Source organism: Dendrobates tinctorius, unplaced genomic scaffold (genome assembly GCF_039654945.1).
Source record: "Dendrobates tinctorius isolate UK_male_01 unplaced genomic scaffold, ASM3965494v1 ptg000143l, whole genome shotgun sequence".
Lineage (NCBI taxonomy): Eukaryota > Metazoa > Chordata > Amphibia > Anura > Dendrobatidae > Dendrobates > Dendrobates tinctorius.
The window spans coordinates 30142557-30160955 of record NW_027361810.1 but is presented as its reverse complement, the minus strand read 5'-3'; the positions used below and the strand labels follow the sequence as shown (position 1 = coordinate 30160955).

General features: G+C 44.4%; 1 protein-coding gene across 6 annotated transcripts in view; it reads right to left on the bottom strand.

Annotated features, from left to right (window-relative positions):
- Positions 1-3720: 3720 nt before the first annotated feature.
- The window catches only part of PKP4 (plakophilin 4), a 256389-nt gene continuing 241710 nt past the window's right edge, over positions 3721-18399 (bottom strand). For 4 of the 6 annotated variants that reach the window (XM_073545662.1, XM_073545664.1, XM_073545663.1 and 1 more), the window contains 5 exons: positions 17381-17465; positions 14647-14764; positions 11220-11351; positions 7944-8017; positions 3721-4801 (listed from right to left, as the gene is read on the bottom strand). In XM_073545662.1, coding sequence (XP_073401763.1) covers positions 4553-4801; positions 7944-8017; positions 11220-11351; positions 14647-14764; positions 17381-17465 — 658 coding nt within the window. In that variant the 3' untranslated portion in view covers positions 3721-4552. Of the gene's footprint in view, positions 4802-7886; positions 8018-11219; positions 11352-14646; positions 14765-17380; positions 17466-18399 lie in introns of all 6 variants that reach the window. The other 2 variants (XM_073545666.1, XM_073545665.1) reach the window with 2 other exon arrangements.

The following is an 18399-nucleotide window of genomic DNA, read 5'->3' as shown; positions in this document are numbered from 1 at the left end:
CATGCGGGAGGCATCTGCCGTGTACTTTGCAGCATATACAGTAATAAAATTGTGCATATTTTTCTATGGATTCCTCGGCAGGTTTACTGCAGATTTCTTCCTTTGCAAATCCAGATTCTTCCATGTTAAAGTCCAATACAGTAATACACATACATATGGTGCCATTGATTGACTTTGTAATGTACATTCCCAGCCAAAGTTTAGTTTTAGTGACGCAGATCTACAAAAACCCTATATGGCTGTAAATTATACAGTCAGATCTGCCTGCAGTCACCACAGGTGTGTGTAATATATGTAGTAGTGATTCTATAATTAAAGGGAGTCTGTTAATTCAAAAATGTAAACTGCTCCTACAGTCCTATAGGGGGGCTTAGCCCAAAACTCATAGCTGCAGTATAGATTTTACTTCTTCAGTTGGGACAGAAAAAATGTTTTTATTTCAATTTGGACACGCTCTCATCCTGCTCTCCTGCCTACAGCGCCTACTCGCTGCACACAGAATCACACAGTAGCAAGCGACCACTGCGGACAGGAGAGAGAGATGAGAGCACGCTTTTATCCCGCTCTCCTGTCTACAGCATCTACTTACTGCACACAGGAGCAAGCGACCACTGCGGACAGGAGAGAGAGAGAGATGAGAGCACGCTTTTATTCCGCTCTCCTGTCTACAGCATCTACTTACTGCACACAGGAGCAAGTGACCACTGCGGACAGGAGAGATGAGAGCACGCTTTTATCCCGCTCTCCTGTCTACAGCATCTACTTACTGCACACAGGAGCAAGCGACCACTGCGGACAGGAGAGAGAGATGAGAGCACGCTTTTATCACGCTCTCCTGTCTACAGCATCCACTTACTGCACACAGGAGCAAGCGACCACTGCGGACAGGAGAGAGAGAGATGAGAGCACGCTTTTATCCCGCTCTCCTGTCTACAGCATCTACTTACTGCACACAGGAGCAAGCGACCACTGCGGACAGGAGAGAGAGAGATGAGAGCACACTTTTATCCCGCTCTCCTGTCTACAGCATCCACTTACTGCACACAGGAGCAAGCGACCACTGCGGACAGGAGAGAGATGAGAGCACGCTTTTATCCCGCTCTCCTGTCTACAGCATCTACTTACTGCACACAGTAGCAAGCGAACACTGCGGACAGGAGAGAGAGATGAGAGCACACTTTTATCCCGCTCTCCTGTCTACAGCATCTACTTACTGCACACAGGAGCAAGCGACCACTGCGGACAGGAGAGAGAGATGAGAGCACGCTTTTATCCCGCTCTCCTGTCTACAGCATCTACTTACTGCACACAGGAGCAAGCGACCACTGCGGACAGGAGAGAGAGAGAGATGAGAGCACGCTTTTATTCCGCTCTCCTGTCTACAGCATCTACTTACTGCACACAGGAGCAAGTGACCACTGCGGACAGGAGAGATGAGAGCACGCTTTTATCCCGCTCTCCTGTCTACAGCATCTACTTACTGCACACAGGAGCAAGCGACCACTGCGGACAGGAGAGAGAGATGAGAGCACGCTTTTATCCCGCTCTCCTGTCTACAGCATCTACTTACTGCACACAGGAGCAAGCGACCACTGCGGACAGGAGAGAGAGATGAGAGCACGCTTTTATCCCGCTCTCCTGTCTACAGCATCTACTTACTGCACACAGGAGCAAGCGACCACTGCGGACAGGAGAGAGAGAGATGAGAGCACGCTTTTATCCCGCTCTCCTGTCTACAGCATCTACTTACTGCATACAGGAGCAAGCGACCACTGCGGACAGGAGAGAGAGAGATGAGAGCACGCTTTTATTCCTCTCTCCTGTCTACAGCATCTACTAACTGCATACAGGAGCAAGCGACCACTGTGGACAGGAGAGAGAGATGAGAGCACACTTTTATCCCGCTCTCCTGTCTACAGCATCTACTTACTGCATACAGGAGCCAGCGACCACTGCGGACAGGAGAGAGATGAGAGCACGCTTTTATCCCGCTCTCCTGTCTACAGCATCTACTTACTGCATACAGGAGCCAGCGACCACTGCGGACAGGAGAGAGAGATGAGAGCACACTTTTATCCCGCTCTCCTGTCAACAGCATCTACTTACTGCACACAGGAGCCAGCGACCACTGCGGACAGGAGAGAGAGATGAGAGCACGCTTTTATCCCGCTCTCCTGTCTACAGCATCTACTTACTGCATACAGGAGCAAGCGACCACTGCGGACAGGAGAGAGAGTGATGAGAGCACACTTTTATCCCGCTCTCCTGTCAACAGCATCTACTTACTGCACACAGGAGCCAGCGACCACTGCGGACAGGAGAGAGAGATGAGAGCACGCTTTTATCTCGCTCTCCTGTCTCCAGCATCTACTTACTGCACACAGGAGCAAGCAACCACTGCAGACAGGAGAGAGAGATGAGAGAGGACCCACACTGACACTGTGTGCATGTCTGCTCGGCTCCTGCAGTGTCAGTGTGGGAACGCTCTCATCCCATTAATGTTGAAATTAAACAAGAAATATAGTTGCTTTCACTGTCTGGATCATTTTGTACATGATCCTGAAACCGTCATACTGCGGAGAACACAGGGATTAAAGGGACTCTGTCAGCACAGAATGACTGTTCAAACCAAGCACAGGCGATCGATGTTTCATTGCGGGTCCAATCCTTTAAATACACCTTCGCACCTGCTTAGTTTCCATCTATCTCTGCCCTCCTCTGGGCACTATAAAGCCAGAGCTGTCAATCAAAGAATAGGGGAGTGGAGATAGAGGGAAAAAAAGCAGGTGGGAAGTGTATATAAATGACTGGCCATACTGTGAAGCAGAGTGACGGGTCTTAACTGGAAGTCAATTCTGTGCTAACAGAGCCCCTTTAATCTCCTGCTGATCGGCCCATTTTTACTTGTTGGCCGACTGAAGGCCCACTCCACTAACCAAGGGAGTAAGACTTGGTGATAATGTGTCCTACTGCATCTAGCGCAAAGGGTGGAGGTTTCTGCTGCAGCCAGGCACAGAATAGAGATGAGCAGGAGGCTGATCTAAGACGCGCACAGAAAATTTTCTTATATACCGTATTTCTCATTCTGATACGAGACAAAATATATTCAAACAAAGGGAAAAGAGGATGTACAGGGATACTTGCTCAAAAAATGGAGTTATATGCCTAGTAAAAATCCCTGCGCTTCCCTGATTCTGCAGATTTTTTCCGTTTTGCGCTGCGTTGCTCCATTGCAGAGATATGCACATTTGTTTCTTCTGGAGAGCAGTATGTGAAATCTCTGCTTTTAGTCCATCTGGGCTTTTGTACCGAGTCTTCTTTGGGGGTGTGTGTGCTTTCTCCACACCATCCCAGACGCTGCCAATCACAGCTTAGCAACTGTGACTGGCAACGTCTGGAAGGGAGGAGTAAAAGCACACGTCCCTATTTGAAGATTCTGATGGAACTCCCCAGCTGGACTGCAAGCAGAGATTTCACATAGAGTGTTCCAAAAGAAACAAATGTGAATATCTTTGCAATGGAACGACACAGAGCAAAAAGGAAAACAGCGTCAGAATTGGGGGAACTCAGGGATTTTAACAAGGTATTTATCCACATGCCACCACATGATGTAAAATTAACATGCAATTACTAGACCTGATCAGGAAGACAAATAGCTATCAGCAGACACACAGAACACATACACGACTGACTAACAGAGGAGCAGACAGGTATAAAGGCTGATTTTCCGTGGATGACATGTCCACATTTATTTCATCTTCCATGTGCATAGAAAATGGCAGTGAGTTATGAAAGAGCAGGGAATGGACAAAACATATAGATTATCTTCTATTCTTAAATGAATCTATGTGTAAAAATGTTAGCATTTAATATCGTGATTTACATCTCTGGATTTTCAGTGATTCCAAATGATACACTGCAATACAAACGATGGCACCCGCGACTGGTAATGCACTGCTATATTTACATGGGTGAGAAAAATTTACAAGACAGGATAGCATACAAGGTTGACACTGAGTAACAATAAAACAAAGAAACATTCATTGGATCCGTATTTCTGTACAAACTAATTGGAACGAGACTTTATTCACATTTAAAAAAAATATCAAGATTTGATTTGACCATAGACAATTTCCCCAAGAATCATTTTTTTTTCATCAATCGCATACCTTCCCTCACATAGCTTGCACCATCACCAAACTACAGAACTACAAGCAGCAAGAACTACAACCAAAAAGAGCAAGGTAAAAATGAAAAAAAAAAAATATATAAAAAATAAGATTGAAAATTAAAAAAAAAAAATAAAAAAAACACTGAAGGAAAACAAACAAAAAAAAAACAAAAAAAATCAAAAACAAAACATCCTTCTTGCTTCATTTCCGCTCGTCCAGGCTAAACCTTCTGAAATAAAATTACCACGTCCACCATGGTCCTTCTCTTTTTTTTTTCTTATTTCACTTTCTATTTCCAACCGTAAAAAAAACAGCAAATAAGGCCATTCAAAAAAAATCGAGTCAAGCATGATTACTAGTACGGAGTCCGTGGAGAGATCTCACACCCAGGAGTCCGGAGACCCCGGGTACTGTTCTGATCTATAAGAAGGTCTCCGAGTGGAGTAAAAGTCAACATAGTTTGTGGTTGATTTTAGTCCGTATTGTGCATTCTGATCGGCCGTTGACGTGAACTGAACGCGCTCGTCAAAATATGGGTCTTCATAGCTGTGCGGAGACTGCAAATACAACCGGTAGGAGTCATAATTTTTCCTATTTGAATCTTCGGGGTTATAATATAGTTGGTGAGGCTGCAAGAAAAAGAAGGTAACGGTATAATTTAATAAAGTAATGCTACAATAATAACAGTAATAAAGTAATAATATAGAATAATAATAATGATAAAGAATAACAGTAATAAAATAATAGAATAGTAATAAAAAATATAGAATAGTAATAAAATATAGAATAATATCAATAAAATATAGAATAGTAATAAAATAGTAATATAGAATAATAAAATAATATTGACTAATAAAGAAAAAGAACAGAGTATTAGTATATAGAAAAAAACATTTGATAATATAGAATATTAGTAACAAAATAATATAAGAATAATATTTGTATATAGAATAGTAGTAACATAATGATATTGAATATAGATTAATAATAGCAATATAATAATACAATAATGGTATACCAATAATATAGTTTTCATCTATGCAACTTGGGCTTTTAATTTAGATTTGGCTGATATTTGCCAATTTTTTTGTGTGTTTCTTATGGAACAATGCCTGTAAGTGTCTCCATATACCTCGGGGTCTCTTTAATCTCTTTAATGACAGCCAGTATCCCACTACAACTAAAGACCCCCATTATACATTAAGCGTATGCGCATACTGAGTATTTTGGGTGAGATTTTGGAGCAGAAACTCCAAATAAATTATTTGGGGGGGGGTTGTGCATATCTGAGAAAGATGTGGAGTCTATTTCTACTCCAAAAACTAAAAACAAAAAACCCCTCTAACCACAGACCGGAAAGGTTTAGTGATGGATTTGGAGCGTTTTTGTTTCTACTACAAAAACTCAGCAAAAAGACTCGGCGTGCACATACCCTTAATAGGGATTTCCGGTTTCGAAAAACCCATCCCCGGGGCCGCATTTTCTTTATAAAAGACAACAGACAAACTAACTGTGCTAATCCCACCCAGCCATGGAGCAGCAGCACAGAGTCTCCACCGCCGCCTCTGTATTGTCCGCAGCATTGATGACATGTCAGCAGCGCTGCAGCCAATCAGTGAGCTCAGAATCTCTGCCCGAGATGACGTCATGAGCTGCTGAACTCACCGATTGGCAGCTGTTGATGTGACGTTAGCGCTGCAGACAAAAATGTACGGCGGGAGCAGAGAAACTCAGAACTGGGGAAGGGGAGCAAAGCAGAGTTTGTATTCTTTTTAGATAAACTGCAGCCTGGGGGACAGGTGGCTTTTTTTCCCAGAAACTGGAAAACCTTTTTAAACTTATCCAAATCTGCCATTTTTGAAGGGATCAGATGACAACTTGTTCTAAGTTATGAGCGCTCCTTTAGGCAACCAAGTTATGAAACATTACCCAAACAGTGCAGTCTACAGAGGGGTTTCTGTCCCGTTATGGGAGTCTCCAATTTGCATATATTTATTGCCCCTCCCCCCCATGTATCATTACTTGTAAGAAGACTCCATACACTGCATCTCTCTTCCAATCTCCCCCAGAACATAGTGTAGAGAGGTGGATGAAGGTATAAGTTTTTGTTATGACACTAAGAAGTCTAGTGCTTCTAGAAATGACAATATTTCTGGCGTATACCAATGTACAATATCGTGCAGGGATCCAGGTGTTAGAATACAATCCCCAAAAGTAAATTAAGAAAAAAGTTTCTAAAGTGACCACTAGATGGCATCAGGCAGAGCTGGCTGGCGGCTGCCAGTGGCAGATCAGACAGATATGGGCTGAACGTTTCTTCCAGCTCGCAGTCGGCGTCCATGAGAATATTGATTTATCATTTCAGAAGGTGGATTCCCAGAACATTCGCCGAGCTCCGGATCCCCTACTACTACAAACATTCAGGCTTCAGCTCGGCCACTGTGAGTTGTACATTTTTGGGAATTTTTTCTGCTGTAGAAAATTGAATGAGACTTTCAGAGAAGCCGCAGCGGATCCAAGAACAACCGCAGAAAACGGGGAGCGCCGCAGCCATTGATGTACACCTCCTGGCTATGTCCCCTCGCGCCTTTTTCTCATATCTAGAGTAATTTAAAGTTAAATTTTTAGGCTTTTAGGAACAGGCGGCTTTCACTGCCGGCAGGTCAGTTATCCACCTTACACAAACAATCAATAAACAGCAGCCGTACGTTCCAGCGGTATCAGACTTCATGATCGCTGAAGGCAGAAAAAAAACAAACAAACAAAGGGCCGAAATAATCAGTCTATAAATTTAGATTATTTTACACTCCAGCCTATCAGAAGCTTCACCGTGGGACGCAGGGCTAATCATTCTGGACCGCGGGGGGGGCTGATCATTCTGGACCGCGGGGGGGGTGTGTGTTATGATTATTATGGACCGCGGGGGGCGATCATTCTGGACCGCGGATGGGGCTGATCATTCTGGACCGCGGGGGAGGCTGATCATTCTGGACCTCGCCTCGGGGCGTGTGTGTGTGGGGGGGCCGATCATTCTGAACCGCGGGGGGGGGGGCTGATCATTATGGACCGCGGGGGGGCCGATCATTATGGACCGCGGAGCTGAGTATTCTGTACTTATTCTGGACGCGAGGCTGATCATTCCGGTACACCCTTAAGAATAATAATAAAGAAGCCCACCAGGTGTGAAGCTTTAGGATCGGTCGGTACTACACGAGAATTCAACCATGAACCTCGTGCGGATGTTACAGCGGATCAGCAGCGACCCGGCAGCAATATCTGCTCGTGTACAGACACGTTCACATGTGATGGGCACGCTGCAGATTTTCCATCCGGAGATCTGACACAGGGTGAAATGTGCGGATAACATTTGGGGATTTCGCTGTGGATCCACATTGGCAGAGTTGTTCTGATTGCATTACATTAAAAGGGGTGAACATTTGCAAACACAAAGGGACGCGCCATGTACTTAACAAATCAGTCTGCAATTCCTTCCACTTCCTCCACACAGCTGGTGCTGGAGTCTGAGTGTGAACAGGCACAAATTCCTTCTTGTACGGAAATATCCTTATTAGTGCCGGGATGGGGGGGACGTCGGTGGTCCGACTGATGGAAATGTTTAACTGTGAATGAGCTGCATTCAAGAGAGATCTTCTGGATGGGCTGTATGTTGGGACTGTGGCCCCTTATTAAAGTGATAGGACCCCAGTTGAATACCTTAAATCATAATGTGAAGAGCAATCGATGCAAAGAAACCCCGGAGCGGTCCCTCACCTGTTGCCTCCTGTTCTGCTCCCGTGCTGGTGACGAGTAGGAGCTGATGTAGATGGGAGATGCTTTGTTGGACCCTGAAAGAACGACATATGATTAGATCCCTCAGAGAACAATTTCTGATCTGCTGTATGCCTATGTACACGCGTGGCGGAGAGCTGTCAATCACCCAGAGCGGTGCAGGGAGCAGCCGGCCGAGGGACCACTCATCGCTCCCTAATGCTGGAGCCTGAGATCACACCTGGCTCCCATTCATGCTGCCCGTAGACTGAGCAGCACCAACAGCTGATGGGTTACATTAAAGAAAGGGCCATGTCAGGGGATTTCCTGTTAATTATTTTTTGCTTTATTTTGACAATTTTTTTTGCTTTTACGCAGGGCTCGGGCCATAGGGAGACCTATCCGCCAGAACGCCTGCCATTGTGCCTGTATACAGATCCATACATCAGTGCTCAGCCTGCAAGAGTGGCCCACAATACCGGATACTTCCTTAATAGAAAGCCCCTGGAAGAGACACACGGGTAACAATGGACCCTGACATGGGCTCCACACCAGGACTGGAGTCATGCCATGTCTCTCCTCACCCACAGTGTATTAATCACCCTGTGTCACTGCCATTATTACAGCCAAATAATGGGGCTGGCATGGCGGACACACACGTAGGGCGATGCCTTCTTCCCAGCGTAGACCACAGCGAGAGTTTCTATTTCCAAGCACCACTCACTCGTGGTCGGCCGCAGTCTGAGTATTAATAGTGTCACCGGGAGTCCGCCATCGCCAGCTTGTGCCCCCCGTGCACCCAGCCTGACTATATACGCGCCATCACGAATGGATTCTGCAGTGCAAGTTAATCGTGTAGACCCCTCCGCCTCTCCCGGGGGTCATTCTACTTAATGAAATTCTGGTATCTGAGCTTTGGTGAGAAGCGGGAAGGGCAGAAACATCGGGGACAGCTGCGGCACGTCAGCACAATCTGACAACTGTCACAACCCATTACTGATGAGAGGCGGAATGAATTGTATTCAATACCTGCTTTATTCCCACAGTATTTATGGTATCAGCAACCTCATTACACCGGACGACTGAGCCGCGGGCCATTATCCTGCTCATATAGCGGGCCTGGAAGTCAGTGACAGCAGGAGGAGGTCAGCTCTGCGGCCGCCGCTGCTGCTCAGCTTCAGAGCACGGCACTTTACGGCGACGTCTGAGCAGATCGACATCTTTATAACTGTGACAGCGCTGCTTCTTCTTCTCACACTAACGTCTGCACAGACACGCCATGGGAAAAATACAACATGCTGACTGCCTGTAATGGCCACCAGGGGGAGCTGCTTAGAGAGGCTGTACCCATGGACCGCAGGGGCCGGACTCTCCACATCCCGGCCAATCAGCTAACAGGAGCCTGTAATATCTTAATAGCTAAAACTTTTATGTTAACTTTGATACCAAATTATATTTGGTTTTTAAAACATTTAGGATTCTTTTTTCTTTACATTGATTATTTTTACTTTTTTTTTTATTTCTTGTGCAATAAAAGCATGTTTTTCTGTTAGGGGGCCATACTCTGTAGAGTGAATGCAGCTAAACCTGGTGGGATCGGGCCTCAGCATAAGGGGGGGCGAGTGAGACCTCCCAAGTCGTCCCCGTCAGATGGCATCGGAGAGACAGGGATCCTGCCTGTTGGCTTTTCATTGGCCGATCCTCTTGATCAGTGGGTAGATGAGCCTCTTCCAGGGGTACACAGAAGAGCTCTGTGTCTCTGTGCATGGGGGAGACAGCTGTCCAATGTGTATGGGAGTCTATAAGCCAGGCATGTAAGCTTAAAAGGGTCACCCACCTTTGAAGACAATTATTTATTTTACCTAAATGCATTTATTTGGAGCTAAAAATTATTTCTGCAATTTGGTTTCATTCAAAAGTTTTCACCATTTGGCTTTTTACAGGCTGCACATTAAACTTTGATGTGGTCTGCGGTCATAAATCAGCTGAGAGGTGCTCCGAAAAAGACAGATAAAATCGTTACAAAAACGCTGTAGTTAAATTTGAATGAGCTCACTGACAGATTCTCAGTTACCTCATTCTGCTGCCGGCAAGAGACCGTAGAGCACAGATGATATAGAAGGCAAACAGAGTAAAATTTTTTATGAAACCCAATTGCAAAAATGATTTTTAGCTCCAAATATGTACATTTAAGTAATAAGAAACAACCCCCCTTCCCTTTTATTGGTAGAAAACAAAGGGCAGTCCTGGAGGTCTTACACCCTCAACTGCACTGCTCATATGCATTGTAATGGGCCAATGGGGGGACCCAAGGGGCACCTTCTCTGTTTAGATGCTGCGTTTTCTATTGACCAGCAAATCATATAAAAAATGAGCACGGGAATATGTAACAAAAAAGCACATGAATTAAAAATTACAATTTTATTGAATAGTACAAAAATAAAATATGAATATATCAATTAGCCAAGAGATGGCACCACATACCAGCAACTGGGGAGAAGAGATCATTTTAATTAACAAAGTCCCTGAGTGGGAATAAGACCGATAATATCTGATATAAGGCAATACCACATCTAATCGGAAGTACATAAAAGTACAAGGATGCAGATTAAGGCAAGTAGCATTTTAATCCTGTTAGAATGTGGTGCACGTTTCGCTGCTTTGCCTTCTTCTGGGGGAGCATCGATTCATACGCATTTCTTTTTATATGATTTGCTATTCCCATGCTGCAGAGACATACTTACTAGTACCAAAGTTATTATGAGCTTACTTTTTTCTCACTTTATTTCTATTGTACCTGGACCAATTGCTTCTATTGACTGCAGAATACAAGGGGTTGACCTGCTGCGATCAAGACCTCTCCAACTGTCGCGGCTGCAGGTGGGCAGCACCTGCTGTTTACGGAGTGGGATTCACCTCCATACACCTGCACCCAGGGCATTTGGACCTTTGTATCAGGAGCAGCCTGCCCTCGCACTGCTGAGCTCACGGGTAAAAGGCGTTTCCAGATTTGACAGCACGGATGTTGGCGATAACTTAAACGTCCTCTACGTGTCAGTCATCGTTACAGAACAGCGCTTATTAGTAAAACATGGAGTAAAGAGTAGTGTTTCCTCAGGTCTCCGCTCCCCGAGCATCACCGCCTAATGCAGCATTTATCACAGAAGTCAGAGAGAGCAATGACTAATAGATCCCGGGCTCGACCTCGAAGGGCGGACGGTCACAATTTATCGTTTCAGACCAGACAGAAACGCCGAGACACGTGAAGAAGCCGCTTACCGCTATACATATCCTTGTGAATTAAGGATTCCCCCTGGCTGTTGTAGTATTGCATAGAGGACTGCGTTCTCTCGTAACCGGAGTGCGGCTCCCGGATTCCTAACAGTGCTGGTGAGGACGACGTGCTGCCCACTGTCCGAGAAAGAAAAACCAGTCAGTCGTACAAGGAACTACTACATCATCTCCTCCTGAAAATGTGAACCTCCACCGCCAGAGCCAAAATCTGATTGGGCTTAAAGAAAATCAGAAAAGACCTATTTTTAACCCCTTTGCAACCTCCACTGTACTAGTACTGCGCAGGTCGCTTCCCTCCCTTTGATGTGGGCTCCGGCGGTGAGCCCGCATCTTTCCCGGCACATGGCAGCTGTTTTGAACAGCCGCGGGTGGAATCGGGATCCACCCGCGGCTATTAACTCATTAAATGCCACTGTCAAACTGACAGCGGCATTTAACGCGTGCTTCGGGCCGGAAATCCTCCCACCGGTGACCCCGTCACGTGATCGCGGGTCACCGGTGGGTTTGCATGACAATCAGAGGTCTCCTGGAGACCTCTATGGTTGTTAGTGCCGGCTTGCTGTGAGCACCACCCAGTGGTCAGCACTCACAGCAAGGGAGTAATTCTGCTTCTTACAGGCAAACTGATCATAGCTTGTATGTGGCAGAGCCGTTCGGGTTATGGCAGCTTCTAGTCTGCCATGGAGACTATTAAAGCATGGCAAAAGTAAAAGAAAAAAGTGTTTTATAAAAGTTTAAATCACCCCCCTTTCGCCCCACAATAAACAAGAAAAAAACAACACACACTTATTTGGTATTGCCAAGATCAGAATCGCCCGGTCTACCAATTAAAAAAAGGATTACCCTGATCACTAAACGGTTTAGCAAGAAAAAAAAAGTCAAATCGTCAGAATTACGTTTTTTGGTCACTGCGACATTGCATTAAAATCCAATAACGGGCGATCAAAAGATTGGATCTGCACCAAAATGGTAATAATAAAAAGGTCAGCTGAGTATGCAAACAACAAGCCTTCACCCAACCCAAGATCACTAAAAACGGAGAGACGCTACGGATATCAGAAAACGGCGCAATTTCATTTTTTTTTTCAACAAACAAGAACTTAGACTCGTAATGTTTAAAGAGAAACGTGGCACAACTGGTGCGGTGCTGGATCCCAAACCAATAGTGCAAATAAGTAAAACCTGCCACTCAACTTGTTTCGCTGATTTACTAGAAATTTTATTGAATAGTCAGTGATACAAATAGACGTTTCGGTCTAACGCGACCTTCATCAGTATACCGACTGCTATAATGAATGAGTCCTGAAAGAGGGATTGACAGAATATTATCCTCTCTGAGCCGGTTGGACTTCCTCAGTCCTATGTGCCGTGTCACTTAGAGTGGTCTCCTTCTCAGTGAAGAGCACATTATGAGGTCTGCATGGTTTCAGAGTGAATGTTGCTGTCCTGGTCTAATCGCGGTATCCACCGCTGAGAACTCGTAATGAACCTGGAGAATCATAATGGCAGGTCACTTTTAGCATTTAGTGAACATGGTTAAAAAAAAAAATCCAAATAAACGTTGTGGAATTGCACTTTTTTTTTTTTTTTTTGCAATTTCACCGCACTTGAAATTTTTTTTCCCACTTTTCAGTACACGACATGGTAAAACCAATGGGGACGTTCAAAAGTACAACTCGTCCCACAAAAAACAAAAACCCTCACACGGCCATATTGATGGAAAAATATAAAAGTTATGGCGCTGGGAAGAAGGGGAGGGAAAAACAGAAATGCAAAAACTAAAATGGGCAGGGTCTCTAAGAGGTCAAATCAGGTTTTTGCATTGTCACTTTAAAACATTTTTGTCACTTTTATTTTAGTTCATATCATAAATTTTTACACTTGTCTTTGGGGTTTTTTTTTTTTTTTAAAAGACTTTTACTTCCTGTCTTTTCAGCAGTCTCATTATCATCAGAGACTGCACCTGTATACACACAGCAAAACTGCTCTAAAAACACCAACAAAAGTCACAATATTTCTGTGCAACGTTTTTGACAATTATCTGGGTAGAAAAGAAAAATGAGCAAATATAAGTGCACAGTGCCATATAATATGATGATTGCAATATATTAAGATAGAAGCTTTGATGGGAGGAGGAGGAATGCGCTTCTTTAATAAATTGGGGCCAAAATCATTTTTGCCGTTTTCTTATTTATCATCTCCATATAACATGCATGTAGTTACATTTTGCTGAACACAGAGTTTCCCAGGTAGGAGCGCGCCTGAGGCGGCCAGGGATGATTTTAGTAATACATCTTAGCATGTGACTCTCCGTTAGCTGTCAAGCTGTCTCCATGCCTGCCAAGCACATTAATGGAAGTGAAGGAGACAAAAGCTGCGGGGACTGGAAATCAGACAAGGCTTGTCAACATCAGCAAACATTACAAGAGCGGCGATATCGCCATGCCGGAACTGCAGCACTTGAGAAACGGTGCGGCGACATTCCTGTGAGCATGGGCTTGTGTCGAGCATCTTATAGTTCATTAGTCTTTAACGGTGTGAGGACAAATGTCACCATGTGGGGCCCCTATGATTCAGGAATATCTAAAATCGAAATTAGATATACCAGGGGGTCGGCAAAGCGGATTAAAGATGACCTGTCGCTTGCCATAAATATGTCATTTTTTTTTTTTACCCGATCTTCTGAACCTGGTGCAGTTTGTCTTTTGTTCCTTGACCTTTACGTTTCTTATTTCTTAAGCATAAAACTAGTCTTTTTAGCCAAGAGGGAGTGGTTCTGGAGAAAACACCATGCCCACATGGCTATCAAGGTTAGGAATGAGGAGGCCGCATCTCAGGACTGGAGGGGTGCAGGAAAAAAAGAAAAACAGCGCCGGATTCAGGAGAACGGCTTCATTTACACCAGGCAAAAATAAACATTAATAGCAAGTGAGGGGTCTTCTTTAAGAGGTGAATGCCAGTCTCTGTGCACATCTAACGGGCAGTGACAAAGAACATAGAGAACTTTGGTTCATACAGGTCTGTATCCTTAGGGATAGGTCATCAATGTCTAATCGGTGGGGGTGAGACACCCGATGCCCCCACCCATCAGCTGTTCCCGATGTCGGCTGGAACTGCCCGGTTAAGAAACTGCACAGCTTTGTCGTCTCTATAGCGGCCGCAGTCTGGTACGCCCTATTGATTTTAATAGGGGGCGGATGTGCAGTACAAGGTCACGGCCGCTATAGAGTCAATGGAGCTCCACAGCTTCGTAACGGAGCAGTTCCAGCCGACATCGGGAACAGCTGATCGGTGGAGGCATCGGGTGTCTCACCCCCCCCGATCAGACACTGATGATCCCGGACAATCCTTTACGAACAACTTTCTAAACCTCACGTTATGGATTGTGTAGGATCCATTTATGAACGCTCACCTGACTGGATCATGGGCGACATTTGCTGATTATTGTTTGATAACGACGGGTGGGATTTGAATCGCTCGCGCTCCAATGTCGAGACCGGAGTTATAAAATGTGATTGATTCCAACCGTCCTATATAGGAAAAGGAATTCAGATGTTAGTGGTGGGTTTTAAATAAAAAAAAAAAAATGGGATATTCATATAATGTCAGTAAAAGTCAAACACCACCAGCAGATATCCTAAAATATGTACAACTGTGTACTGCATTTATGTTACTGAAAATTTGCTCCATAAATACAAAATTTGAAAACGTTCCTGTCCTTTTGCTTCTGCAGAGGACTTCACTCAACAAGATGGTGTGCAAACTCTGCCCCACATCCATTAGAGCTCTGCTTCCGGCTGATGGCGCTCTATGCTCTCCTCTTCCCTTCTCTCACAATTAGACATATCAGCAGGGAAGGGATTGTAAAGGACACACAAGAGATAGGGAGGAAAGCATGTAACCTATTGGGGAGGGCAGGCCACTGGCTGTAGATAGGGAGGAAAGCACAAAATCCATCAACAGCTGTAGAAGAGGAAAACACTAAAAGGAGTGAATGTGTGCTAATGCAGGAGAGCTAGTCTAGACTGCTGCATGTAGCCACAGAGACATCACATGCAGCATGTGTTACTGTGAGGGTCACTTCCACGTGAGGAAAGTCTGAAACCGAGGCAGGCGCAGAGGACAGTAGATTCTCTCATTTGAAAGAAACGGGCCGATTATGCAAATGACGCTGTAATGTCAGCATAGTGTGATGCGATTTTCTCGGATGAGCGAATCGGAGCACCATGTGACACAATAGAAAAGATGGAGAAATTTTGCTCTCATCTTTTCAGTGTGTGGAAATCAGACTGCACTCATGTGTCATCCGAGTGCAGCCTGATGATTTCCACGCATTCATGATCCAAATATCAATTCAAACTTGGGCATGCAGTGATTTTTTTTTTTCCTGGGAAAGACTATCCGAGGAAAAAATTGGACATGTGCACGGCCCCATACATTAACAGTGGTCAGGGTGCCATTCAATGTTTTGTCAAATATCACCCGGACCGACATCATAAGGACACGGCTACAGAGATGTCAGAGCCAACAAGATCTGCTGTTGCCCCTGCTGAGTTGTAGCTATGTAACAGTCCAGACCCTTTTCTCCTTGATATATTTCCATTATTCAGAAACCTATAACAGGCAGCAGTAACATCAGACATCATGAATACAGGTGAGCTGCGCTGGCATACTGCATCTTATGTATAATTTAGCAATGCAAGCAGAATCGGAAAGAAATGTTTTCCACAGCAGTAAAGTTAACGACTGCTGCCAGCCATGCGGCTCACAGATCTGCAATTTTAATTTTTCATTCTTACATATTTTTCCATATACACACTCATTTCTGTTTTTAGTTTTAACAAAATGCAACGTGAATAAAGAAGAGAGAAACCTAAATCAAATCAATATTTAGTGTGACTGCGCTTTGCCTTCAAAACAGCATCAATTCTTCTAGGAACTCAGCATGAGGTTGTTCCAAACATCTTGGAGAACTGACCACAGATCTTCTGTGCATGAGGCTTATGCAAATCCTTCTGCCTCGTCGACGTTGAGTTCAGGCCTCTGTGGGCCATATCATCACCTCCAGGACTCCTTGCTCATGTGAAGACAGTGCTTAATGACGTCGTTAGTCTATTTAGGGCCGTTGTCCTGCTGCAAAATAAATTTGCAAGAACCGTCCACCACACATCACTGATGCCTGCAGACACTCATTACTGTACTCTTCTCCAGCCCTTTGGTGAACAATCTGACTTCTGTTACAGCCATTGCCTGCTGAAATTTTTCTGGACCTCAGTTTCTATGTTTTTCTGCATCGTTCAGTTGCATGACATTGTCTCCATATTGAAAGTATGGCTTTTTAGCCACAATTTTTTCCATGAAAAGCACTTCTTGCCAGACTTCTCTGAAGAATAGATGGGTGCAGCTGATCTGACTGGTTGTTACCAGTTCTGAGTTGATGGCACTGCTGGGGACCTTTCAAGTTCTGAAGGAATTAAGCATGCTGTGTCTTTCACATGCTGCACTAAGTTTCCAACTACTGCATCTTGGTCCTCAACATTGGCCATTCCTTGGTGCTTCTTCGATAGAGCTTGAACCGGATATCTTGAAACTCCAGTTTCCTCTGAAATATTTGCCTGGGAGAAACCTTGCTGATGCATTAGAACTACCTTGTGCCTTGTTGCTCAATCTTGCCATGATGTACAGTATATGACCTGTGATATGACAAGGACTTCCACAACCTCACCTTTGTAGCAGAGTTGGCTGTTCCTCACCAAGTTTTAAGCCTCCTACATAGCCGTTTATGTTTCAATTCATGACCGTTTCTATCTATATATGAAATTGATGATCATGTCTGTTATACTTAGTTACTCATAAGCCTGATTATAATCCTACAAAATCCCTGACTTTGTGCACATTTACCTATAAAAATTGATGCTGATCTAAAGGAAAAGGGCGATCACACCAAATTATTGATTTTATTTACATTTGTTCCACACCTGCCTACAACACTGACAGAACTATATATAGATATAAAATTTGCGGTTGCAGCAAAAGTAATCTAAATTCTACAAAGATAAATTGTGAAAAGGAGACAGAGAGAAAGTGGAAAGTAATGTACAGCAGGATACTCTATCGTCAAAGGTAAAATAGAAGAATGCACGGACCTTCTTGTAGATGCTGCGGAGGTCTCTATATTGCCAGAGCGTATTCAGCACTTGTGCAGCAGCTTTCACCACCTTCAATGAAGATCTAGTAATAGAAAAAAAATATTCTATAACCAAGCTAAAAAAACAAAAAACAAAAAAAAAACACAAATAGACCTCATGTACCACTGAAGAACTACAAGCAGCACAAAACATGACGCATTTGTATGCGAACAATGGTCTGAAAAATATGGTTAGTGTATTCGTACACACAACCGAATCCACACAAAGTTGCAAGACTTAGCGCAAATTATTTTTCCTGTGCAGCGCCGCTCCCTGAAACAGAGTGGTGCAGGGAAACCGCCGGCCCCATTCATAGGGCTATGCTGCACATAACCACAGAGCCGAGTGACCGGGGTGCCGCTGTGCAGGGAAACTGCCGGCCCCATTCGTTTAAATAGGGCTAAGCAGCAGATAACTATAGAGCTCAGTGGCCGGGGCGCCACTGTGCAGGGAAAACCAGAGCTGCAAACCCTCCAACCTGAAGATGAATGGGGGTTTCAGAGGCTGGATTCCACCCATCGTATAGTGATCTGTCATCAGATTATGACATAGCAACTCCCACTTCAACAAACGGACACAGTACGTACAATACATTGATGGTCTTGCCATGTTATCCAATACGGATGCAAATTTTATTTTCCAAGCCCACCCATAAAAGTAGCAAGGATTAAAGGGAATATGTCATCAGGTTTTTCCTATCTCATCTGAGAGCAGCATGATGTAGGCAAAAAGAATCCAACAGTGTATCACTTCGTTTACTGGGTGCAGCAGTTCTGACACAGTTTTTAGCTTAAACAATGCAGCACAGCTAAGGAAGCTAGCCCCGCCCTCACCAAGCTCTATGTACATCGTCTGGTGACAGTGAGTTGCTTATCACAGGAGGGGGCGGGGGCAGACTTGCAAGCGTGGTCAGCTAGTCACAGCAATGATAATGTCCTAGTGATAAAACTTTCACTGTAAATAAACAACAGCACATA